The sequence below is a fragment of the Cynocephalus volans genome, chromosome 3 (assembly GCF_027409185.1).
Source record: "Cynocephalus volans isolate mCynVol1 chromosome 3, mCynVol1.pri, whole genome shotgun sequence".
Taxonomy (NCBI): domain Eukaryota; kingdom Metazoa; phylum Chordata; class Mammalia; order Dermoptera; family Cynocephalidae; genus Cynocephalus; species Cynocephalus volans.
Genome location: NC_084462.1, coordinates 88,099,183 through 88,126,159, shown reverse-complemented (window position 1 = coordinate 88,126,159; position 26,977 = coordinate 88,099,183). Strand labels below are relative to the sequence as shown.

General features: G+C 40.8%; 1 protein-coding gene across 2 annotated transcripts in view; it reads left to right on the top strand.

Moving 5' to 3' along the window:
• Positions 1-22,005, top strand: part of SLC27A2 (solute carrier family 27 member 2) — a 36,696-nt gene extending 14,691 nt beyond the window's left edge. The window contains exons 3-10 of one of the 2 annotated variants that reach the window (XM_063091709.1): positions 3,008-3,166; positions 5,621-5,745; positions 13,129-13,323; positions 13,959-14,049; positions 14,315-14,513; positions 16,453-16,550; positions 20,592-20,722; positions 21,829-22,005. In XM_063091709.1, the coding sequence (XP_062947779.1) occupies positions 3,008-3,166; positions 5,621-5,745; positions 13,129-13,323; positions 13,959-14,049; positions 14,315-14,513; positions 16,453-16,550; positions 20,592-20,722; positions 21,829-22,005 (1,175 nt within the window). The remainder of the gene's footprint in view (positions 1-3,007; positions 3,167-5,620; positions 5,746-13,128; positions 13,324-13,958; positions 14,050-14,314; positions 14,514-16,452; positions 16,551-20,591; positions 20,723-21,828) is intronic. The other variant, XM_063091710.1, reaches the window with a different exon arrangement.
• Positions 22,006-26,977: the final 4,972 nt, after the last annotated feature.

Below are 26,977 nucleotides of genomic sequence, written 5' to 3'. Positions count from 1 at the left end.
CAGATTCAGAAACTGCCACTTAGGTTGAGAACTTGCCAAAATGAGAAGTAGAAGTGATAGGATTCACCTTATAGGCTGACTCCACAGCTGGTAGAGTTTACAGATCTGCCGTAATACCTCCTGGTTTATCAATGTAACAGATATTTGGTATATGCCTACTCTAAGAGGTCAGGAAAAATGTTACCCAACATGTAATAATATGAAGCCTGAGGAATATATTTAAAAGAGGGACAGAGGCCTGGCTGGTTAGCTCAGTTGGTTAGAGTGCAGCCTTATAACACGAAGGTCACAGGTTCAGATCCCCGTACAGCCCAGCTGGCAAATAAATAAATAAATAAATAAAAGCAGGACAGGAAGCAGCCCCAGCATGTTGATGATGATTATTATTGGGAAATTGAATATATTAATCTTTTATCTCTTTTGATTAAAATTTTTATTTAATTTAAGCAGGTAATAAACATGCATGCATTCTCCTTATAAAATAATCGAGCATTATAGATAAGGCTAAAGGTTCCCTTGAGCCTTTTGTCTGAACACCAGCACGCAGGAACTCTCTCCTGCCTCCACAGGCCCTCAGCATCTATCTGATCTCACAGTTTCTGAACCTGAGTTTAACCTTAATGTTGGCTTCCTTTCATACAGTCACTTTTGCTAAATATTTTCTTTAATTGAGAAGGGGAAGCTGGGAATGACTTATTAAAGCTGGTGCTCAAAGCATAATGTCTATCATTTTTTTATTTGTCAAAAGTTCTATATTGCCATGCCAATATAACAGTAAGATGGGATGACATAATTAGCCAATTGCTTCCACTGTCGGTATAACTTAATATATGAGACTTTTATATTCACTTCTTAGTAGAGTGGAAAAATTAAATTGTAAACTTTGATTCAGGAAATAATTGAGATACAATGAGCCCTTGGTTAGTGATGGGGAGGTCTAGTCTTAGTACTGGAGAGACAAGTATGGAATTTCCTCACAATGCATGTTTTGGCAGTCAGATATAAAACCCATTTTAGGGAGAAAAAAAGAATGAGCACTCCCTGATTTAATCCCACAATTCAGAATTTATATTAATTGAAAGACAATTGGACTGATCTTTATTCTACTTTTTTCCTTATCTCTGAGTAAAGTATTTGCTAAGTTACTCTTGTAAATGTTAATTAAAAGAACTCATTTAAGCAACTGGAGAATAAACTGCCTTTCCTATTCCTCAAAGGAACTCATTAGCTCAAAATTATATAATAGTTACCAAATATTCTTATTTCTTCATTAATACAAAATCTTAAATTAGGAAAGTTCTGAAAGTACTTTACAGCAACAAACTTGGGCATTTATTTTTTTAAAATATGATTTAGAGCCTTCACTATTTGGGCAATTCTTTTCCATGATGAATACATTTGATTTATTGATGCTTTCTTTTATTTCTTAATATTACTGTAGAATGGGGCATTAATACTAACACAGTGCCAGTCACCTACTGTCAAAGAAAATGAATTTTGAATTGTGTTTACAATGATGGTAGTTTGCTGGCCATGCCGCTTTGCCTTATAACATATTGCTGTTATTTGGGTAAAACCTAGCTAAGGAAACGTTGAGTATTGATGGGTTTGAGACTACAGGGATCTGCCTTCCTCTTTACAAACCTACTTCTCCACTCAGATTTTAAACTCTAACCCTCCTGCCAAAAAAATAAATAACTAAAAGATAAACTGTAACCCAGCCTCCTTAGCAATGACTTCATGTCCTCCCCAACTAAATTGATATTCCATGGGAAACAATATAAACATACACTTTCGGTAGAAAGTCCTACAAAAAACTTATATAAATTATGATTAAGAAAATGCAATTTTATTTAGTCTAGAGTACTAAAACTATATGAGACACCATTTTGTACCTTTCAGATGGACAAAAATCCCAACGTTTGAGAGCATACATTGGCAAGGCTATGAAGAAACAGGCACTCTCAAGTATTGCTAATGGGAGAGTGAATAGGGACATCCCTTATAACTGCAATGTGGCAGTTATCTATCAAAATTGCAAAGACATATCTTTTGACCTAGAAATCTTACCTCAGTGAATTTACCCAAAAGATGGAGTGTCATTCATAACGTGAATGTGGACAAGGTTATACAACATGGATTATTTGAAATAGCAAATTATGTAAATAAATTATAATACACTCATCCAAAGGACTCGAGGAAGCTGAGAGGGAGAGAATGAGTGAATGAATAAATGAGGGAAATCTCACAGTGTACAAGTGTGAATAGATCTCCAAGAAACATTATTAAGTGGCAAAGAAAATAAAAACAGTGCAGGAGAGTGTGCATAATTTTTTTTCATGGAAAAAGCAAGAACATATGAGTAATTGTTCACATTTGCTCTTATTTGTATAAAAAATCTCTAGAAAAGTACATAGGAATTAATAAAAGTGGTTACAGAGGAAGTGATTGGATGGCTGGGCAATTTAATCTCTCTGAATCTCAAACTTCTCTTCTGTGGATTGGAGAATACAATTTTATATAATATATTCTCATACATTTGTTATGAAACCTAAATGAAATTTTGAAAATGTCTTGCGGCATGGTAGGCACAGAACAGAAATTTAATAGGTATCGATTCCTTTCTCTTCCCTTTCTCTTCAGATTACTACCGTCTAACTCAGATGGTTAGTTAGCAAACTATGACCTGTAGGAGAGACAGCCTTCCCACCTGTTTTTGCAAATAAAGTCTTATGGAACACAGCCACATTCATTCCTTTATGTGGGTATGTGGCTGCTTTTGGTCACAATAGCAGTTTAGTTGTTTCAGCAGAGACCATATGACCCTACAAAGCCTAACATATTTACTGACTGGTCCTTTACCAAAAAAGTTTGCCTACTCCTGGTCTAACATGGCCCTGCCCTATGCAATTCACCTGATGATGAATCCTCGTGAGCTGGATCTCTCTCCCAGACTATGCATAGCCAATCTCGGCTCACTCGTGCCTTCTCTTGTATCTTTGCAAAGGTCTCCCAAAAGCTGCGATGATTAATCATCAACGCATATGGTATGGAACTGGCATTGCTGTTGCAAGCGGTGTTAAGACAGATGATGTCATCTATACCGCTCTGCCCTTGTACCACAGTGCCGCACTCATGATCGGTGTAAATGGATGCATCCTGATGGGTAAGCTTTTCCTCTCAACAGGCATCGGAGGCTAGTGCACATTCACATCTGCTCATAAGGAAAAGTCATATAAAATTTGGCTACTTCCCTGTCTGCTAGGAACAGTGTTTAGTTTTGCATTAATAAAAAGGCTATTTGGCTCGCACATCGCAAGCAAGTATCTAAAGTAGTTTATATTTTCTCGTGCCTGCTTGTCTAATAATAGAATGCTCAAATTGTTCAGTATATCAAGTAAGAAACTCATTTAAAATATTTTAGGTCTTTATCCAGGTTAAGACACTTGATTCTTAGATTCCAGAAATAATTCTCCTCTGTCATTTCTATCTTCAGAAACTTGCAGTTGATTTTCCATCAGCATCTGATTTAAACTTCTGCTCCACTGTCCCTGTTCTTTATTCTTCCCCATCCCGGCAGCTCCTCAGTTCAAGTCAGATGCTTGGCTTGCCATCTCTTCTCTTATCTTCCCACATGTTGCTATTCAAATTGGAATTGCCATCCAATCTCCTTCCAGTATGATTTATGCCACTTTTATACATTAAGGCTCAGTCTAATATCCACCTCTTCCAGGAAGCTGTCTCTAACTCTTTGAGCTAAAAAACTTAACTTTTTCTCCCATGTGGCATTTCATTTTAAATAATCATATATGTATATGTATAATATATACACACACACATATATATGTGTGTGTGTATATGTTATGGACTAAATGTTTGTGTCCCCCAAAAAATTCATGCTAAAATTCTAAGCCCCAATGTGGTAGTAGTATGAGATGGGGCCTTTGGGGGGTAATTGGGTCATGAGGGTGGACGCTTCATAAATAGTATCGTTGCCCTTATAAGAAGAGACAGGAGAGAGCTGCTGTCCTCCATCTGAGGACAGAGGGAGACAATGGCCTTCCCCAAACCGGGAAGCAGGCCCTAAACATTTATATATTATATATACATATACATACACATGTGATTGTCCAAGCCCCTGCTTCCTTCCTTCATCCACTAATTGATCAGCTATAAAATACTTAGCCCAGCATCAGTAGCAGCCTTCAGTGCAAGGAATGACTGGACCTGGTCATATTGCTAGGCCCTTCAAGAACAGAGTGACACTGAGGCTTCCAAAGAAACAAATCAATCACCTAGGCACCATAAATACATGCTAAAGAAGAAAAATTAGTATTTAAAACTTTTCTCCTCTTCTAAAACATTGGACTTTGGTGTATTTAATAGTAAAAATAAATTCATAACATGGAAAAATATTTGTAAGATTTTTTATTTCAGTTTTACTACATTTTATGCCTATAATTAGATTGAATATAACAGATAGATTATTTTTACCCATTTTATTAGTTTATTTTATTTTATTGCTGCTGTAACAAATCACCACAAACTTAGTAAAACAACACATATATTCTCTTACTGTTCTGGAGGTCAGAGTCCTAAAATCAAGGTGTCAGCAGGGCTGCATTTCTTCTGGAGGCTTTAAGAGAGAAATTTCCTTGCCTTTACCAGCTTTTAGAGACTGCCTTTATTCCTTGGCTCATGGCCCCCTCTTCCATCTTCAGAGCACATCGCTCCAACCTTTTATTTCCATCATCCCATCTCCTCCTCCTGCATTTGACCTTGCCTCCTTCCTATGAGGATCTTTGTAATTACATTGGGCACACCCAGATAGTCCAGGATAATCTTTCCATCCCAGGATTCTTAACTTAATCACATCTACAAAGTCCCTTTTGCCATGTAAGGTAGCATATTCACAGGTTCTGGAGATTAAGATGTGGGCATCTTTGAGGACCATTACTCTGTCTACCTCACCCATCAAAGAAGAGTACTATCTCCTGCTTGCTCAAGACCTTGGCTCTCTATTACCTTCAAAATTAAGTCTGGCTCCCCCACGTGGCACTTCCAAGCTTTCCATGATTGCACCCCTAGCTGCTCCTCCTGGTTCATCCCACTACCCTTTACCACCCCAATCACAGGTTGACTGAGTCTTGTCCATTCCCCAGCACCTTCTGGACTGTCCTGTCCTTGCGTCCAAGCCTTCTCCTCTGCCTGAAATTCTCTCATCTCTTTCCTTATTCAGTTCTCAAGGCCTAACTCAAACCATCCATCTTATAAAAGATGCCTTTCTCCTGCCCCCAAGTAAAATTATTCTGTGCACGTGTGCTCACACACACGTTCACACCCTCACACTCCCCTGGGGTCTCATTTGAACCTTTTACTGCAAGCTGGCTTCTATTAGGATGACTTTTGTACATGTCTTGTCCCCTATAGATTGGAAGCCCCCGTAGGACAAAACCATGTCTTATTCATTTTTTGCATTGAATGTAATAGGTACTCAATACTTGTTTGTGAATATAATCCATTTTTTAAATTTCTACCTTTCAAAAATGACAAATTAAATATATTTGGAAAAATTTTTGGTAGTGTGTCTTTGTTGACACTTCCTATGCCTTCTCTGTAGGTGCTACTCTTGCCTTGCGGACCAAATTTTCAGCCAGCCAGTTTTGGGATGACTGCAGAAAATACAATGTCACTGTCATTCAGTATATTGGTGAACTGCTTCGGTATTTATGCAACACACCCCAGGTAACACTTCCCATGTTTTACAATCTTTTTTCAAATGGATAAGATGGCAATTCAAGTCACTTTGGGCCATGCCAGGTTTCAGGTGATTTTTATATATCAGTTTTCAGTTTAGACTGCAATTGTATGATAAAATGCTTGGTACCACACCTACCATATTGAGGGGCTTACGACATGGCAGTTACTTTTACTGTTATGATTATTATTCCCCACCTTTTTACCCATTTCCACATCTTGCCCTCTACCTAGCATATCCTCCACTTCCCTCTGCACTTATTAAAAGCCATTGTCACCGCCCAGTTCAAATGATATTTCTTATGCTAAACCTATTTGGGTCACTCACATAAAAGTCATTGCTTCCTTCCCCTACATCATTTCTTTTCTACCCTTCTGTGGCCCCTGCTACATTGCAGGAGTTTGTCTTCATGCCTCCCATCCTCCCTAGACTGTAATGTCATATGTTGTCTCCTTGCCCTCTCCTATACCAAAGGCGTGCAGAAAACTTTTACTTAATGTTGTTTAATGACGAAATCCCCACATGACTTTGGGGATTCCCAACCAAGCCTATCATCAAACTTGAAACAGATGCCCAAGGTAAGTCCAAGGGCCATACATCTACCCTGTTTGCAGATACCCGGCTATCTTGATGGGTTTGTTCTCAAGAGCTCCTCCTGCTCAGTCCCTCAGCTCTCATCAGACATCTGGTGGCTGACCTTGGGACCAGATCGGGATTTCTCTCAACAGTGGCACTGCTGACATTTTGTGCCTGTTACTTCTTTGCTGTATAGACTTCATCTGTGCACTCTAGGATGGCCTTTACCCACAAGATGCCAATAGTAACCTCCCCCCCTCCCCAGGTCGTGATAATCAGAATGTCTCCAGACATTGCCAAATGTCCCCTGTCATGCAGATTTGACCCTAGTTGACTGGACTAAACAGTGCAGTGAACTCACCAGGTTCTAATTCCTTTAATCTACTCAATCGACATAAAACAAACTCAAAGCGTCGGTTGATAAATTGCTATCAATAAGCTCTTGTTATGTTCAACTTGCAGACCAGCTGCCATGTGACTGTGACACATAAAGAAGCGTGAGAGGCTCTTCCCCAATTTTCTCTCCCAAACTTTATTCTGTCTCTGCCCAGATGTCACCTTATCAGAGAGGCCCTTTCTACTAATTAACAAACATCTCACATACGCCCCACTGTCCACCTTGCTACTGCTTTTCATGGCACATATCACTGCTGACATAGGACCAATTTAGATGATTATTGTGTTTCCTCCCATTAAGTGAAAATTCCACACGAGTAGGGACTATGTGCACTGCCAGATCCCCAGTGCCAAGATCTGTGACTGGCACATCAGGACATTAACAAATTTTGATGAACGAACCTCTAAATTCTTGTTTAATTCTTATATAATTGAGGTGAGGGAGGTAATGTGTTTCCCCCAAAAAGTTCGGGCTTAGCACATATTCTGATTTTTGGCAAGTTCAACAGACTCATGAGGGTCATAATTAGCTGTGAGCTGGGTTAGGACCTTTTCCACAGCAGTTTCTGTTAATGTCATTATTGAATTATTTTTATACTAGTATTCCACCTGTCTCTGCATCACCTTCATTCTGACAGAAGACGGAATGGAGGAGTGTGTAGCAGCACAGAGTGGAGAGTGCCCAGTGTGACTGGGGGCTGAGAAGGGGGCAGGCCAGAAGAAAAAGGGGGAAGGAGAGCGGATCAGGAAGGTGTGCCGAGAAGGTGAGAGTTGAAGAGTGCAGAGATGTGCTCCAGCTAGGCAAAGAAAGAAGGGCTTCTGGGGGGCAGGAACAGCCTGTGAAGTGGTAGAGTGAAGGACTTGGCATATTGGGAACTGCAAGCAGTGTAGGTGATCGGCTGGGCCAGGCAGCAAGGGCTTTACTACACTGAGACTGAAATGTGAGCGTGACAAATCATGACTAAGGGGCCTTGCGTGGAAGAGTGATGCCGGTGATGGCATTTTTAGGGAGAATCTAGCAGAGTTCTCTATTTGGAGACTATACATTGGAGGGAGAAACATCCATTCTGTAAAACAGACAGGTGGAACTTCATCCGAGCAGAAGTATAGCATATTAGTTATGGACTTTGGAACATGGACTCTGGAATTTTGCTAATATGATAAACACCTTCTGCCCTTTCACCTCTTGGAAGTCACCCCAAAAGAAGGAAGACAAGAAAAATACACCCAAGCTCCATCTTCTGAGAAACTAAGAAATGTGCAACCATGAACTACATAGGACAGAAAGCTGAAAGATGGAGGTGACTGCCGTAGTAGGGCTGAGAAAGAAATTCAGAGACAGGTAACAACAAGAAATTGGCTGAGAAATTAGAGGCTCTGAATATGATGGAAGGTGGGGTGAGGATTATTTGAAAATTTGTATAAGAAATAACTAGACCTGCTGCTCCCCTCACCATCCCATAGGAGACAGGAGGTTTATGCTCTGGGGGAAATCTAAAGAAGATTTGAACTCAAGGACCTCAAGAATGGAGGAGGACAGGGGTGAGGCACTGAAAATAAAGACTGAGTAAACATATCCACATACTGACCAGGGAGAGCCCCAGTTCCTTTCCTGTACACAGTTTCCAGAACTTCAGTAGCCAGTTTATACATGCAGGCAGGAGAGAGCCTTGAGGAGGGTCATTCTTAGAAAGAACTCAACTTTCCCAGAAATGAAATTGGACATTGGCTTACTGCCTCATCACATAACAGTGCACCCCACCTGGCAATAGTCCTGCCCCCCCCACAGAGCTGCTTAATCATCTTTTTGTTGCCTTACCCTTAAATATTAACAGACATCAAGGACCGCCAGACACCTAAGGAAAGCCTCCAATGGGAAAGATCATCAAAATAAAAGAAGAAATAGCATCAATTCAAAGAACAGGAGAAACTTCCAAAAGCATATAATTAATATCCTCAGAGAGATTAGAGAAGTTATTTTATCCATAAAACAAGAATAGTGTGCTACAAAAAGATAAAAACAGAGTAAGACCTGAAAATAAAAATGATTTTTAAAAATCTTTAATTCATTGAAAGACTGGAAGATAAAATTGAGAAATCTTAAAGAAAGTTGAACAAAAATATAAATTGATGGACATGAAGGGAGACTAGATAAGAAAATTAGAGATCAATTGAAGTCCAACATAAAATTAATAGGAAATCAGGAAAAGAGAATAGAGAAAATAGACGGAAGGAAATTATTAAAGAAATAATACAAGAAAACATCCCACAACTGAAGGACAGATTTAAAGGGCCAGCTGAGTACCCAATAAAATTAGTGCAATGAAAAAAAGTACTTCATGATGAAATTTAAGACTACCAAAAGAGAGAGAAAAGATTATATAAGAATGCAATTTGCCTTGCCAAGAGCAATACCACAAACTGGAAAACAAAGGAGTGGTGCTTTCAAAATTCTAAGTAAAAATTATTGCTTATCTGGAGTTCTATATCCAGCCAAATTATCAATCAGGTGTACAATAAGAATATTTTCAGACATTCAGAGTCAAAAAAAAAACTTACCTCTTACATATGCTCCTTCAGGAAATTACTAGAGAAACTATTCCATCTAAACTGGAAAGTGAAAAAAGAAAGAGGAAGACAGAATCCAGGAAAGAGAGACAAAGGGAATCCCAAGGCCCAGAGAGCAGCTAGTTCAGATTGGAGCAGATGGATAAAAGGAAATTATATCATCTGATAGATTTTGCCATGAGGAATATTATATTTGAGGCAGTGGAGGAAACACAAATATCTGTAGACAGTAAGAAAATGAAGCAGGGAGGCAATTCCAGGAAAAAACAAAAATTTGTTCAAGAATTTGTCCGTAGATAACTTGATTCATCAGTGGTATATATGGGCAAAATAATGTGAGCACTGAATATTGATTTAACCAAAAATTGTGATACTCGAAAAATGGGAGAGAGCTTAATCCTCACCTAGCACAGTAGAAAATCTAAAATTGATTACTCAAGACTATCAATATAAGCATTTAATTTAGAAATATGGAAATAAGAAGAAACAGCTACAAGAGTTAAAAGTGTCCACCTCTAGGCAGTAAGCTGGGGGCAAAGCGTGGGGAGACACATGAGGGGAGACACATATGAGAGCCTTTCAGTACTGTTTGATTCTTAAACTACGTGTGTGTCACTCTCTTTTCTTTTTTCTTTTTTTTTTCTCTCCTTTTTCACTTCTTTTCTTTCTTTCTTTTTTTTTTTTTTTTTAATTAAGGAAAATAGCTCTCTGGAGTCACATAGATTTGACTTTGAATCTTGGAGCAACTATTTTGCTACCTTTGTGATCTTAGGCAAATTATTTTAAGCTTCCTGAGGCTTTAGTTCCTCAATTGTAATATGATGCAAATGCCTTATTACCTGTGACATTTTGGTAGGATTCTTTAGAAACTTTAGTAAGATAATCCAGGTCAAATGCCTGATACACAGAAAAGCCCTCAGTAAGAGCTTCCTGCTTACTCTCATTACCTGGCACCCTACCTTCCTCCCTGGACACCTTCACCTCCCACCCTTCAGCAGTCATTAAGTCCCAGTGGATTTAAGTCCCCCAGGTGTGTTTGCATGTTACACCTTAGCTCTACTGTAGAATAAAAGGTTTGATCCTCGTTAAATGAACAGGTGACCCTTGACCTAAAAATCATTTCCTTTGAGGAATGTCTCTGGTGATGGCAAAGCACTCTTTCCCCTATGGGAAAGGAAAACTCAAGTCATACTCTGTTTTCAGCCACCCGTGAGTGAAAGCTAGGTGAGAACCAGACATCTTAGAAGGCTCCAGGATCTCCCATTGGTGTCCACAAACATTTTCAGCCTAGACCCTTAATTCCCTCTGAAAGTGTAATAAGATCCCTCAGTTGTATGATGAAAACTGAGCCCGTGGTATTGTGATTATGAGCCCAGCTACCTGCCACCCACAGGCGACAGCTGCACCTGTGAGGCTGGCCATTCTCCCACACACTGAGGGCACCTGCACCCTCCTGCACTCTAAGCCCTGCCCTTGTGCTGATGTCCTGGGCACTGGCCGTTGAACGTGGAAACTGAGGGTTTCCTGGTGACGGTTATTTATTTTACTGCAGGGATTATACCATATGCAAAGCACAGATGCAGGCACTGTGGGTGATATAGAGATATATTTGGCCTTTCATTTTTGAGGGGAGATAGATGTTCACCACCCGTTAGACAAGGAAATAAACTAAGCGGGTGGGAGGAGGGCTGACTGTGGGCTGCATGTGGAATAGGTAAGGTCGGGGGTTCACGCATGGGAAAGCTACTTTGGAGCTTCTCATGCAGGCCTGGGAGGAGGTAAGCACCCAGGTCAGGTGATTATTTTGAAGCAAAAGTAAGTATTCAAATATTCATGATGTTTTATTCTTAGAGAGGCAGCGAGGGACAGCAGTGTGGGGGGTAGGGTTGGTCTCTGCAAAGTACAGTCGTTACTGAGGAGGACAGTGCCTTCTGGGCAGGCTGACCCTACCATTCATTATCCAAACCAGGGTGCTTGATAGTGAAAGGTAATAAGCACACCAGGACAACAGGCAGAAACCAGGACTGGCCTTGGTAAACCAGACATGTGGTCTACCTACTTAGAGCTACTTACAGGTAATTATAAAAGGGAATGGAGTCATTGACCTATGGACCTAGGAAGCCAGTTAAAGAGCACATTCCTACTCAGTCAGAATGTCCAAGGTTCCTGCAGGTTCAAGAGGCTTCTTAGGTGACTCTCCTGAACACTCTGGTTAAGGGTCACTGGCAGCTGGCCAGCTAGCTCAGTTGGTTCAAGCATAGTGCTGATAACACCAAGATCCAGGGTCCAGTCCCTGTACCAACCAGCCACACACAGGAAAAAAAGCCACCGGCATGGGGCCCGTTTGTACCGGTGACCAGTATTTGTCCATCTCTGTGGTTTTAGGACTCCTGAAGGAGCTTCACCACCTAAGTTTTGGCCAATGGGCTACTTAAAAATTAAATGCATGTTTTCTGCCTCCCTTAGCTCCTCCTGCATGGAAACCAATTCAAGGTTTGTTTTGGTTTGATTTTTAACTGCCACATCAAAGTCCCTCCCCTTACAGAGCAGCTTCTCTCTTCCAACAAGTCTTTTGGAAGAGAAATTTTATTCCAAAATCACTTTGCAGTGACTTCACAGTGTAGGAAATAATGTACAAAATGCTGTAATTTAAGCAACTGTTGTTCAATCAAAGAAGTTAACACTCCATGTGAGAGGAGAGGCCAAGTTACCCCGCACTTTTACCCCATCCCATTCTGTTTCCTACTAGAACAAAGGTCATAGAGTAACAGAATTTGCAAGTTAAAATTATACTTGTTATTTGTCTGTCTCATCCACCAGGCTTTAATCTCCTGGAGGACATAAACTGCCTTATTAATATAAAATATCATTAAAATTTCCATTGGTTTGGACGTGTCCATAGGGCCCTCGTGAGTGAGTAGGGCTGAATAGAAGGCAGCTGGTCCCAGCCCAACCTCTCTTGCTGACACAAGCTCTCCTTTCAGTCCTTACAATCAAAACAGATTTTCCTTTGTAGTTTTTATTTATAGCAAAGCATATTTTTCCCAGGCCATCTGAGGCAACTGGGAGCCAGTTTCCTCCTTCTTTTCCCCTTCCAATCCCATTGGGATGGTTTTGTCTTGGTTCAGCTCCAGCTGGTCTTGTGACCCCTGAGTTTACCTGTTAAATGAGGGCATGATCGAGATTCTTCTTTCCAATACCTCCAGGCATTTTACTGACTTTATGGAAAATGGTTCTCTCTCTCTCTCTCTCTCTCTCTCTCTCTCTCTCTCTCTCTCTCTCTCTCTCTCTCTCTCTCTCTCTCTCTCACACACACACACACACACACACGACTGTGTTCCCACTTTTCTTCAGCATGAGAGACACCACCCAGGGTCCTACTGGTGATAGATCATGTAGGTCTCTGACACAGTTTCCCCATTGGCCCATCCTTTGTGGCAGCTCACTGATATTCACCAGCCCCATCAAGGAAGCTATTAACACATTATCCTAACTTTAGATTGGATATGGATTAAACATTGGTATCACATGGTTGTCAGATTATCTCATTTTGCCCCTTAAAAATCAAAATGGGAAAATCCACGTATTTTGGTTATTAAATCAGAGTTATAGCAGTCAGACCATACTGCTTGTGTGGGAGGGAGAGGGGATAGAGTGCAAAGGTGTCAAGAAAGGCATGCACTAAGGTAAATTTGAAACCAACACAAATGTGTAATAAAATAAAGGAATTATTAGTATAAATTAAATATGTAAAAAAAGGCCATTATTAATATATGAGTACAGGCTCCAGAGATGTTTCAGTTTGGTCTCTTCTTTCTCCCCCACCACAGAAACCGAGTGATCGTGATCATAAAGTGAGAGCTGCAATGGGAAATGGCTTACGAGCAGATGTATGGAGAGAATTCATCAAGAGATTTGGAGACATTCACATTTATGAGTTCTATGCCTCCACTGAAGGCAATATTGGATTTCTGAATTATACAAGAAAAATTGGTGCTGTCGGAAGAGTAAACTACCTACAGAGAGTAAGTACATGAAAAATGAGAGCACGTGGAGCTGATTTCCAGAGATTTCTTAAAAGCTATGTCATAATGATGTCTGTGACTTCCATCCATTCATGTTGGTGTTTCAGCAGGTGGTTTATTTTTTATTGCCATGCAGTTTTCCCTTGTATGAATATGCTGCTATTTATTTATTTATTCGTTCTCCTGTTAATGGGTATTTGGATTATTTCTAGTTTGGGACTGTTATAAATAAAGCTGTTATGAACATTCTTGTACATGTCTTTTGGTGAATGTATTACAAATGGGTTTGAAAAATATCATATAATCTTATATTAATATTAATGTTTCACATTTCCAGGGACATGTTATCCAATATCTTTATGGATCAAAAGTATAATTATTTCATGCCCATGACTATAAAATTATTAAAACTCTATCATACTTAATATATCATTTAATGATATAAGAATTTAAGTAATTCAGTAAGAGCAATAAGTATATTATTTTCCCTATTACCATAAAAATGCAAATATGACAGTATTTGGATGTAATTATTAGCCACTTAAGATATGTGTACTTTACAGACTTATGTTATACCACAATAAAAAAATTGTAAAAGAGTCTATACTCAAAATGGTATATTTTAATTTTGGTAGAAAGTCGTAACTTATGAACTGATAAAATATGATGTGGAGAAAGATGAACCTGTTCGAGATGGAAATGGATATTGCATCAGAGTTCCCAAAGGTACAGTGGACTTTTGTCTACTTATATGTGTAAATCATTATTCAGTAAAAGAATTACAAATGCATGGCCATATAGAATAATGTATAGTAGATGTGTGTGGTGTATATATGTGTATATAATTCATGTGTACGTGTGCATGGAAAATTACGCTTTCTGCAGCCAGCTCGTTGACGGTGAGTTTTACGGTATCAGTTTTAAGAGAAGGTTGGTGTATAAATTTGCTTACCTCTAGCACATAAAACAACAATTAACTTCTCTGTCTTAGGTGAAGTCGGACTCCTGATTTGCAGAATCACACAATTTACGCCATTTACTGGCTATGCTGGAGGAAAGACTCAGACAGAGAAGAAAAAAATGAGAGATGTCTTTAAGAAAGGAGACCTCTATTACAACAGTGGAGATCTCTTAGTGATTGACCATGAAAATTTCATCTACTTCCATGACAGAGTTGGAGATACATTCCGGTTGGTTTCTCTGAATGATTGAGCCAAAAACAAACACATGCAAACACTTTAGCTTACTCTTACATTAGAATTGCTTTCCACTTTGGTTATCGTGCTTCATTCCCTTCTGTCTCTTTGGCTTGTCAGTTCAACCTCCTGTATTCCCAGAGAATAAGGAGCAAAATGCATGAAGGGTCGCCCTGCAGTGCAGTTAACTTGGTTGAGCAACACCAGATGAGACTAAGGCAGGAAACCTGTGTCTGATTTCTAGAACCTAAAGTCCATCCAACTTCTCTCTTTTGTCCTGCATTATTACTGGTCATTCTTAGGACAACCAGGGATTTTTACACTGCTTCCATTCATGGGGTTTTCTTCAGGTAAAATCAAATGCAAATTAATGTGAAGCTGATCTGGTTGAAGAGGAGGTGAGGGGTTCAGAGCTCTTCCTCCTCCCCTCCCTCCCTCCCACCCTCCTTGCCCAAATAGACAGTTTCCCACAGAAGCCCAAGGTCAGCACAAGGAAGTTTGAAAATCCTTCTAATAGACCATGAAATTAAATCCCAGCAATAGCACAGTCCTCCAGCCTCATGACATGAGCTTCCTTCCTATGTAAACTCCCTGAGGACAGGCCCTGTGTCTGCTTGTTCACCTCCCAGCACCTAGCACACTGCCTGACATACATATAGTTCAACCCTGTATAACCAAGGTTTCCACATTCCCAGATTTTACCAACTGTGGATGGAAAATATTTGGGGAAAAAAATTAAAAAATAACAATACAACAATAAGAAATAATACAAATTTTAAAAACAATGCAGTATAACAACTATTACATTGCATTAGGTATTATAAGTAATCTAGAGATGATTTAAAGTCTATGGGAGGATGTGCATAGGTTATATGCAAATACTACACCGTTTTATAAGGGACTTGAGCATCCATGGATTTTACTATCCACAGGAGGTCTTAGAACCAAACCCCTGCAGATACAAAGGGACAACTGTTATTACTTTTTGAATGAGGGAATGAGGAAGTGATAGAAGTTATCTGGCTGTAGTAGGAAGATCACAGGGTTGAATGAGAACCCAGCTCCTGGGCTCACCTCTACCTCCAGCAGTGTTATCAAGGCAGGTAACTGTTATTGACTTCAATTCATTCACCCATGAAATGAAGGTCTTGATGATTCTCAGGGTTCCTTCCATCTCTAATATTCCATGGCTCAGGATCCATGTCATTATTTTATGCCACCTTCATGTTATTAAGAAGATACTTCTGGGAGGTCTAAAGAATTTTTTTATGTAAAACAAAATTTTAATTCTTTATTAAGTGCTAAATACCACCTGGTTGGGCCTTAACATTACAATCTCCCCTTAACCAAGGTATGATTTTTTTCCTTTTTAATTAAAAGCTTTCTTGTTGCTATGAAACATAAATATGAAATTCTATGAAATAGAACTTCACTAACTGAATTAAATAGCAACTTACATTAGTAAATGAGAAAAGTGAGAGGCCTCAACACAGCAAAAAATAGTTGAGATTTATTCAGATTTCCAGTGCCTTTCTTGGCCAAGCCCGTACTTTTTTTTTTTTTTTGATGGCTGGCCAGTTCAGGGATCCAAACCCTTGCGCTTCATGTTGTAACACTGTGCTCTAACCAACTCAGGTAACTGGCGAGTCCCAAGGCTTCATTTTAACATTAGAACATCATTCTGTGTATTGTGTTTTGTGTGGAGAGACTGAAATTCCATATTTTATTATCGAGGTCTGTGCCTTTGCCTTTTATGCCTCAAGCAGGATGCTTCAACTGGGACTAAGTTAGGGAGTTTGGGGGGCTTAGGTAGGGAATACCAGACCAGCTACCCAGCAGAGGTCTGAAGGAAACACCTGCTCTTTGCAGTCATTGCAGCCTGGGCCAGAAACCACCAGAGACAGACCTCTGCTAACCTTGCCTTTTCTTCCAGATGGAAAGGGGAAAATGTGGCCACCACTGAAGTTGCTGACACAGTAGGACTGGTCGATTTTATCCAGGAAGTGAATGTTTATGGAGTACCCATACCAGGTATAATGAGATTTTATAAATCTGTAACTGAACATAATTTTAACCCCAGGGCAAGTTTGTCATTGCTTTCTCTTGCCACCTGGAGAATTAAACAGCTCTTTCAGCCACCAGGGAGAAAGAAGCTTATGTCTGGTTATGTTCCATTGTAATAGCCAACTCAGTACATGGGAACCTGGCTTTCCTCTGTGGTTCAGCTCCCAGCTGTTCTTGGGCTCTCTGGCAGGCTGAGTCTGGGAGATGCAGGGTCCCATGCTGTGTTTGGCATGCCTGAAGAAAAGCTGTGTCATGCCTGAGGGCTGGGAAATGGTGCCTTGGCCTCAGAAGTGGGAGGCACAAATAAGAGTAAGTACAGTTGCTGGGAGAAAAAACTGGGGAGGAGCTGATTTTGTCCAACCTCTTCTTTTTAGGAAGGTCCGTGACCCCAGCCCACCCCACTAAGTTTCAGACACCCAGAATGTCAACACCACAGCGCCTTCTGCAGATCTACTTCTGCCAGCCGGGGGTGGGGCCTGGTCTGACCTTGAGTCCTGGCTGCAACACCTGCTGGCTATTTGACTTCAGGCACATCACTAAAGTTAGAGATAATACCAGCCCTGCAATTAAGGTTGTCCGAGAGAAAGAATTCATTTTAATTACACAAATGCTAAACATGTATTTATCAAATATATACATGAGTGTTATCATGATAATAAATCATGTCAATTATAGATGTCAGAGAGGATTCAAACCTCCAAATCACTGTCCAAATATAAGACGCTAGGGGTATTATTATTTCCCCAGAACTCAGTATTTAGGATTCTCACCCATATTCAAAGTAGAAATCAAAAAGTCCCTTCTCCCTGAGCTATAAGTTTCACATGACCTTGTGTTATCCTTTTATTTTTTAAAGAATATTCGAGAATTTCTCATGCCTGCTTCTCTTCGACCCTGTGACAGTGACACGAGGGGGAGTATAGCCACATCTCAGGTCACAGAGAGTGAGGGGTACAGAATACTCCTCATGTTGTCCCAAGGAGAATGTATCAGACCTGAGGCTGAATTAACACAAGGGTCCAAGTCGTGGTGGTTGGCCATCATACCATGCTGGGCTCTCACAGACCCCTCCTATAATGTTGGGTGTGCTTCCAAATGCTTAATTTAAAAGAGTAACTACACAAAAGAGTGTGTATGAGAAGGCGGGAGAATCTGGAAAATGGAACAGAAGAACCTAGCCCAGTGTTCCTCAGATGGGGTCCCGGGACCAGCAGTATCAACATCACCCCCAGTAGCTTGTTAGAAATGCAGTTTCTTTGGCCCTAGCCCAGACCTCCTGAGTCAGAATCTCTGGGGTGGAGCCCAGGAAGCTGTGTTTTCTCAAGCCCTCCGGTGATTCTGAAAAACATTAATGGCTGACTTGGGAGTGATGAAAACATTCTAGAACTAGATACTGGTGACGATCACACATTGTGGGGCGTTCTAAATGCTGCTGAATTGTATACTTTAAAATGGCTAAAATGATGAATTTTATGTTTTGTGCTTTACCAAAATTTTTTTAAAAAACAAAAAAACATTTAAGTCTGAGAAGCACTAAAGCTCACTGGTTCTGAAAATTTGGCCAATCATCAGAATCATTGGGAAACTTTTGAAAGCCTACATCTAATAATTCAGAACCTCCAGGGTTTGGAATTCAGAATCTGCGTGTGTTTTGTTTTGTTTTTTTAATTCCCAAGTGTTTCTAACAACCTGTAAGTTTGGGGAGCCACTGATGTAGAACAAAGAAGAGGAGGTTAATGGTCTTCCAATGGTTGGAAGATAGTAAGGTAGAACAAGGAACAGGTTGTTCCGTGTTGCTCCAACGATCCAAACTAAAACCAACAGACTGAAAGGACCAAGGAGCAGATTTAGCCTGAAAACTCCCCTGTAACCAGAGGTACCAGCAATAGAATAGGCTTGTCTCCTGTGGCAGGGAATGTAAAGAGAAGTTGGATGTCCACCTGGGATCCTGGGAGAATTCTTGCAGCAGTGAAAGATTAGAGATAAACTCTAATATCCCTTCCAGCTTTCAGATTCTGGGATTCTCAGTGCCACACCTGTCTGACCTCCCATCCACTAAGGCCAGCCCCATTCCAGCCCAGCTAAAGTGAGGCATCAGTCCACCATGGGTGATTCTGTGAAGGTCTTCACAGGTCTCAGCTTTGGACCAGGGGGGAACTTCTAGGTTTGGGTCTAGAATGGAGTTGTTTTTTCTGTGTATCACAACAGAACTGCCCGACTACTCTCTAGAACTTTCTATTCTCTTTTTTTATTATTTATTTTTTATTATACATACATGTGGGGTACAATGTTGATTCTCAATAATTGTGTAGAGTGTGTGGTGGTTACATCAGTATAGTTAGCTTATTCATCATTACAGTATACAATAGAACTTTCTATTCTCAACAGAACTTTCTGCAGTGATGAACATGTTCTGTATCTTCCCTGTCCAGTATGGTATCTAGTAGCCACCATGTGGCTACAAAGCACTTGAAATGTGGCTAGTGCAATTGAGGAATTGGATTTTTTATTTTATTTAATTATAATTAATTTTAGTCTTAATACTCACATGTGACCAGTGGCTGCCGTATTGTACGGTGCAGCTCTAGGGAACCCCTTGCCAGAACTGATCTTTAGATGTAGCCTGGACTGTTGTAGACTGGAACCCTCCCCCTAGAGCTGAATTAGTCCCAAACTAACCTCTGGGAGTCAGGGCAGAAGCTTGAGAGCCCACAGGCCCATTCACCCCTTGGTCCGGCATTGCCACTATAAGAGCAAGAAGCAGGAGCCAGTAAATGCAGAGGATTTCTGTTGCTCCTGCCTTAATTCTAAAAGGAGCTTATTGGAGATATTCAAGATTTCTCAGGCAGGTGCCAGGGATCCCTAAAGAAAGAGGGCCTGGTGCCCTGCCGCCCTTCCTCAATGAGAGGCAAACCAAATAAGGGGGCGTTTCTTTTCTTTTCTTTTTTTTCCCCCCTTTTATTTTTTGCCTTCTTTAGAGCCATAGGTAAATACACAATCACCATGGAAGAGATTTCGCAAGCTGGGGCCCAGGTGATCAAGGGCAGCTCCTTCCCCACTCTCTGATTATAGCTAAGTTGTTTAGGGAAGTGGACCTGGACTCCCGCTGGGTCTACCAGATCAGGTAGAAAGCATATTAATACCTAATGACCACTGTCCTCACAAGAAAACAAGAGTAATTGTGCTAAACACCTCTCCACTAACGGCCCTGCTGTTAGGATCTGTTTGCTCCACAGAGAGCCCATCCTCTGGGGAGAGTAGGTAGGAGGGCACCCAACAGCTCACCTCTGCACCTGCCCCCACCCTTTGTCCCGCAGCCTCTCTGAAGTGCTGAGAAAAGCTATTAGGAACCTTGATTAAATAAGTAATTCTCAAAGGTGGTGTTTGTACCTGGAGGTGTAACAGACCTGACACTGCAACCTGAGGAACAACCTGAGCTCAGTTATTCATGACAGCCTCATGACAGCAGTGCAGGGACTTTTCACCAGGGTCAGAAAAACTTCTTCAGCCACCAGTTGGACCTGTTTCCCACTCAGAGGTTGTCATACAGGCTGCTAAGAAGAAAGACAATGGTTACAAGCACAGAATCTAGAACCAGCCTGCCTGGATTTGATGTCCGACCCTGCCTAGTATTTGCTGTATGACCTTGAATAAGTCTGTTGATATCTTTAAGCCTCAATTTGTTCATCTGTAAAATGGAGATGGCATTGTACCTCTTCATAAGGTTTTTGTGAGGGTTAAATGAGACAATCCATAAAACATACTTGTTATAGGGCCTGGCATATAATATAGATTCAATTAATGTCCTGCTGTTATTACTATTAGTATTTGTATATTCACTTTAGAATAATGTTGACATGTTTGAAATAAAAATTCCAGCTATCCAAAAGAAATACATGCCATAATGTTGTCTATGTTGTCTCAGTCCACAGTTCTTTGAACTAGCAAAATATCATAAATAAAATAAATAGCTACAACACATCTAATTTTTTCTCACGTTATTTGTAGGTCATGAGGGTCGAATTGGCATGGCCTCTATCAAAATAAAAGAAAACCATGAATTTGATGGAAAGAAACTCTTTCAGCACATTGCTGATTACCTGCCTGCGTATGCAAGGCCCCGGTTTCTAAGAATACAGGTGAGTCGTCTTGCCAAGTTTAGTTATCCTCTCTCTTGGAGACCTCTGTCAGGGAACGACTCCCCTTCTCCCGTGGTGACCCCATTTGTCAAATTTTCACCACCCTTTCCAGGAAGCTCAGAAAGAAGTGTCGTGGGTCAATAAAGAAGTAGAACTATCAGAAAATATAGCTAGCAGAAATCCAATCCTAATCCCTTTCTCCCTAAAGTGACAGGCCAGTTCATGCAGCAACAGTCAGTAAATAACTCACAAAGTCTGCATGGAGTGAGGTATGACAGACACTTCAAGTAGAAACGCTCTGACCATCCTGTTGTTTCCAGTTTTAAAGAATGGAAAAATACACTGAAGTCCTACACTTTTATTGATGTGACAATTAATTGGGCATCATTAGGCAGGTAGAACTTACTGAAAACTTAACTATTGCCACTAAAAGGATGTTTTTTCTTCCTTAAATATTAACCCTTTGGTTGGTTTAACACTGACGTATGGACTTTGAGCTCTGTGATTCTGTAGCTTGAAGACTTGAGAAAAAGAGGTCTTGGGATTCTAGATATTGTTGAGTGCAAAACGTTATTCCCATTGATGTTCATAAAGCACTGACATTTGCTTTGCAACCTAATGGTAAGGAGACATGAAAATGAAATACCTCAGATATTTCAATTAACATATTAATTGAAGGAAAAACCGGTCTTCAGTCTAACAGACCCATAGACTGAGCAAACAGAGTTGTACGTGTGTGAGTGATCCTTCCTGCCATTCCCACCATTAGTCAGGATATTCCAGTACTACCCGAAGCCTCACCAAGCAAGAGGTGCCACCCCTCTGCTCGGAAATCTACGCACAAGTGTCTCACTATTGGCAGCCCCTCACTCCCCACAGGGGATCCCAGAGCTTTAAGGGAATAAAAAAATACCTTGCAAATGGGCCCCCTAGTGGAGATTCTGAAAACGTGATGTGTGAGTATCATCCAAAACTCACTTCACAGCTCCACATGAGACAGGGATGCTTGTGAGTTGCAGACCCCCATGCCCCACTCCGACCCCTCACCATGCACCCTTATCTGTTGCAAGATGTAATCACAATGTGGATTATTTGGTGTTTTTCAGGACACCATTGAGATCACTGCAACTTTTAAACACCGCAAAGTGACCCTCGCGGAGGAGGGCTTTAACCCTGCAGTCATCAAAGATGCCTTGTATTTCTTGGATGACACAGCAAAAATGTATGTGCCTATGACTGAGGACATTTATAAAGCCATAAGTGACAAAACCTTGAAACTCTGAATATTCCCAGAAGGATAACTCATAATATTTCCAGAAATTAACTGAATGGACTTAGCACAGCCACCTGGTATAATCCAACTTTAATTTGATTGAAGATTGTGAAGTGCAGTTGTGTTTTTTTAGGAAATTATGCATACCAATAAGAAGAAGCTTTTTTAAAATTACACCTGAACCTTTGCAAGTGAAAAGATTTAGAGATAATTATTTTTCAATGTGTACCTAATGTTTGTATTTACAAACTGAGCTTGTTGGAAGGAGGGCATTATTTTTTTTAATATATAATAAAATAGATGATCACCTACATATGAGATGGCACCGTCTGTTATGTTTTCTTGATTTTATTCTAAATGCAAAGTTACTCCAAGCCTGACATCCTCATTGGTAAGTTTTCACAGGTGTCCCACTGACAATAGTAATTGCATTCTAGGTAAAAATGGCAGGGGGTGGAGAAGATGGGGTTAGGGATTGGATCAGCAATGGAAATCCAGCTCCAGTGTAAGGAGGCCAGTTCTCCTTACCCATAAACATCCTGGCCACTGTGTTCAAACAGCATTATCCAACAGGTGATAATGCCATCTGTAGTCCTTACAGGAGACTAAGTCTACAGCCTCAGAGCTCTAGACATAAAAGGTGTTCAATACATATTTTTTAGCTACATCAAGGTTGTAAGCTCAAGTGTCTTCAGGATTCATATAGGTAATGAGGATGAGAGAAGCAGCTCACAAATGAATGGGGCAAACTTAGGACCAGTCACTATTCAGCTTCAGTCAGCTGAGTATCGTCATGTAGGAATACAGGTCAGGTACTGCTGGGATCTCCCGATTATTCAGAAAACAGAAATCCAGATATCTATATGAATTTTCCAACTTTTAAAATGTGAAGCCTCAAAATTTTTAAAACTTCCATGCATCCCAAACAAAATGTATCTGTAGACCAGGTAAGTCCCAGCTCTCCAGAGAGGAGCTGGCTTCACTCCACAACCAGTCTCCTGCTTGCGGAGCCTGTTCAGGTACCTGGGGACATTTGGCATGGCACAGGAAGGTTTGGGAAATACCAAGGAGCTCTTTCAGGCAAGCTCTTTCTCTTTCCACTCAGCTGCCTCCTTCCTGGGTGTAACTCCTTTACTTCTCCATGTGCCTGCTGCAATAGAGTTCCTGCAGCAGGTCCTTGGCAGTGACACCCAAGACGATGTGTTCCTTACCTAAAGCTTATCACTGAGTCCACATCCAGGAAGAGTGACCTAAGTCTGTCACAACTGACAAGTAATGGCATTTCCTTCCCTAACCCTAAGGGACATCCTCAGATAATCAGGAGCTGGCAAGGAGCCCAAATTTTTCCCCAATTTAGTCCCCCCAAAACCCCAGGCAAACATATAGGGATTCTCAGTGATATATAATGAGGGAGGTTGCCACCCCACCCCCAACACCATACTAGAAATATTTTTCACACTCTCTCCACTCTTAAAGGTGACTTCTAAAAAGAATTGTGATCAGAATCCCTGCCCCCACTCACTATGCCTAACAATAAACTTTTCCTAAGCACTTAGTATGCAGAAGACACAAGGAAAACTCTGGATATGCTGCATCTTTGTGAATTTTTCCAGTGATTTAGAATGATTATTGCTTGTGGGCCAGCACTTGGGAATTTTTGCAAAACTCTCTCTGCCTTTGCTTCATTGATATGCTAGCAAGAATTTGAACCAAGTAATGGGAGAGAGCACAGCCTTTGTTTTTGAGTATCACGTCATGTAATTGCATTACATGGAATCTTGTCAAAGTGAACCAGGGCATCAGCAGAGGTCAGATTAAAGCAGTGCTACCATTCTGTGCCAAAAGGGGCATCTTTTTGGGTGATAGGTCAGCACTTCCACCTTTAGCCAGAACATTAGTATTCCATTAACCAGAGCCTGCTTGGCCCTGACCTCCTTTGACCCATGTTTTAGACCTTTCATTTAGAAACCTTCTTGATTCTGGCCAGGTACCACAACTCCACGTGAAGGACAGAGGCACCAGCACGAAATCCTGAACTCCTGGGTTTGCATGTACAAGGGTACTTCAAAAAGTTCATGGAAAGATTTGTATTATTTTTAATTCTGTTTTTCAACAAACTTTTTGAAATATGCTTGTATGTAAACAAAATTAAGCCATCACCTATGAGGGATAAGTAACTTTAAAGACTGATTTTTCTCTTTTAAAAGGATCAGAAATTGTGCCCATAGAAATATCTGCACAAGTCATCTTCATTTGAAAGTACAAATGAATTTTTTTTTTTTAATAAGCTGATACCCATGTAAATCATTCAACATGTCTTTGATTTCAAATGTATTGTTTGGAAACCTGTAATCACTGCATACACAAGACACTACAGGCACCAAAATAATTTGGGGATAAAACTAGGAAATGTCAGCATCTGAAATGGAAGCTAATGAGAATCAGTATAAAAATGGATAAAATTAGCCAACCGTAGTTGCCAACCATCTAAGAGATGGTTTTTCAAATGTGCTCCTCATTCATACACATACTCTATAAGCATTTGGTGGGTGCCTGCTATGGCCCGAGAAATGGGTTCAGCACTAGTGTGATGGAGTTTTCCAAGCCTCTTCCAAGGAAGTCAGGTCAGACCTTCAAAGAAAATTGACTGTAAAGACCCATAGGAGGAGGGTCAGAGTCCTATGTCTGTGTTTTAACTTTCCTGCGATAATTATTTTGCCATTACAGTTGGTGGGACTGCATGGCCAACACAGGTCTTCTAGTCAGCTTGACTGCTGTCTCCCAGAGCACACATAACGTCATATTGTAGTGTATGCGTGTGGCTGGGGGTACATTCCATTATGTTTGTCAGTTTCCCTTTGTTCAGATTTCTTGCTTCTATAAACCCCCCTGAGTGCTGAGACAGTATCTACATCTCTCATCAATATATCTCCAGTGCCTGGCACATAGTAGGCAATAATTATTTATTGCCTGCTCATCAAGCAACACTGATACACATCTGATTCCCCATGTAAGCTTTTCTGTTGGCCAAGGGGTGTGAGGTTGGAGGTGGAGGATGATGAGTTAAATAGGCGATCCACATCTTCTAGCTCACGTACTCAAACTCGAGCGTTGAGAATAATCTGGAGGTCTTGTTAAAACACAGTGCTGGGTCCCATCCCCAAAGCTGGAACTAGAATTGGAATTTGCATTTCTAACAAATTCCCAGGTGAAGCTGATGCTGTTGGTCAGGGGCCACATTCTGGGAACCACTGACATAGAGGAAAAAGAATCCCAAGTTATGCATCATGTGTACTTAGTGCAACTCAGTTCTTCAGAGCTGAAGCTCAGCAATGAGAGCTGAACTGGCTCAAAGTGTGGGCCTCAGGAAAGGCCCAGCATCAAGAAGCACTTTGTCATCTCAAGCCTGCAATTGTTCTGGGAAATTCATATCAATTAACAGCTTATATCTATTTACCAGAAACACATATTATGATATGCTATAGCAAAACTAAGAGTAATCCTAGAGAGCATCTAGTCAAACCTCTTTATTTAATAAAAGAAAAAACTAAGGTGGGCCCGTGGCTCACTTGGGAGAGTGTGGTGCTGATAACACCAAGGTCGTGGCTTCAGATCCCTATATAGGGATGGCCAGTTAACTCACTTGGAAGACTGTGGTGCTGACAACACCAAGTCAAGGGTTAAGATCCTCTTATCGGTCATCTTTAAAAAAAAATAAAAAATAATAATAATAATAAAAGAAAAAACTAAGGCCTGAGGTTAAATAGCTACTTGGCATCACTAAGCTCCCACCTAGCACTTGCAGGAAGGGAACATCTTCATAGACCAGTAGTTGAGTGTGGTCCCTGGACCAGTGGCATCAGCATCACCTGGGAACTTGTCAGAAATGCAAATTATTGGGCCTTATCTCAGACTTACTGAATCAGAAACTCTGGTGGTGAGCCCAGATCAGTATTTTGACAAACACTACAGGTGATCCTGATGCAAGCTCAATGTAAGAATCCCTGGCTTCGGGCAGTGCATAAGAGCCTCCTGGGGGTGCCAATGCTTCTGGCTCCACACCCCTCTTTGTATTCAAGAGTATTTAAAGCAGTGGTTCCCGAACATTGCTGCACATTAGAATCATGTGGGGAACTGTCAAAGATCCTGGAGCCCAGGCCCACCCCATACTGAGATTTCTGGGAGTGGGAACCAGCCATCAGTATTTTTTAAAGACCCCCAGGTGATTCTGGCATGCAGGAAACTTCAGGGATCACTTGAAGAGAACGGGGGGGGCAATGTGAAGTTTTAAGCTCTTGACAAAGATTTTCTCCTTGACCAGCCACTAGACAGGCTCCTCTGAACCCTCTTCCTGACTAGGCCTCAAGCTTGGCCTATGAAGACTAGAACAAACACTAACATAGTTTCTAACAGCTTAAGGCCACCTCCCTAAAATGACCCCTTAACATGACTGTCTGAGAAAACTCAAGACTGCCAAATGAATTTACTGTTTGTTCCAGCCAACACCTGAAGATAAGGCCCCTGTCTCCCAGTTTCTGTGGAAGTGTAGGAGCCTAATTTCGATAAGCACCAGTTAAACCCAGATTGGTTTCACCTAAACCAACCACCCCCTGCTTTTTACAACTTTTCACATTCATGAATCTACCTAGTTCCCCCTGGCCACCCTTTCTATTCTCCCATTCTCCCTTTAAAATACCCAGTCAAGGCTGGCTGGTTAGCTCAGTTGGTTAGAGCAAGGTGCTGATAGCACCAAGGTCCAGGGTTTGATCCCTGTACTGGCCAGCTGCCCAAAACAAGCAAAAATAATAAAACAGCCTTTGCACAAATCAAAGTTGAGTTCAGATATTAGTCACAGTGTACTCTTTTCCCTATTGCAGTAGTCCAGTACTGATTAAAGTCTGTCCTTATCACTTTAACTAGTGTCCGGCTGTGTTTATCTTTGATACCCTTCATAGAATCAATTTCACACAACCTTCTGGTCT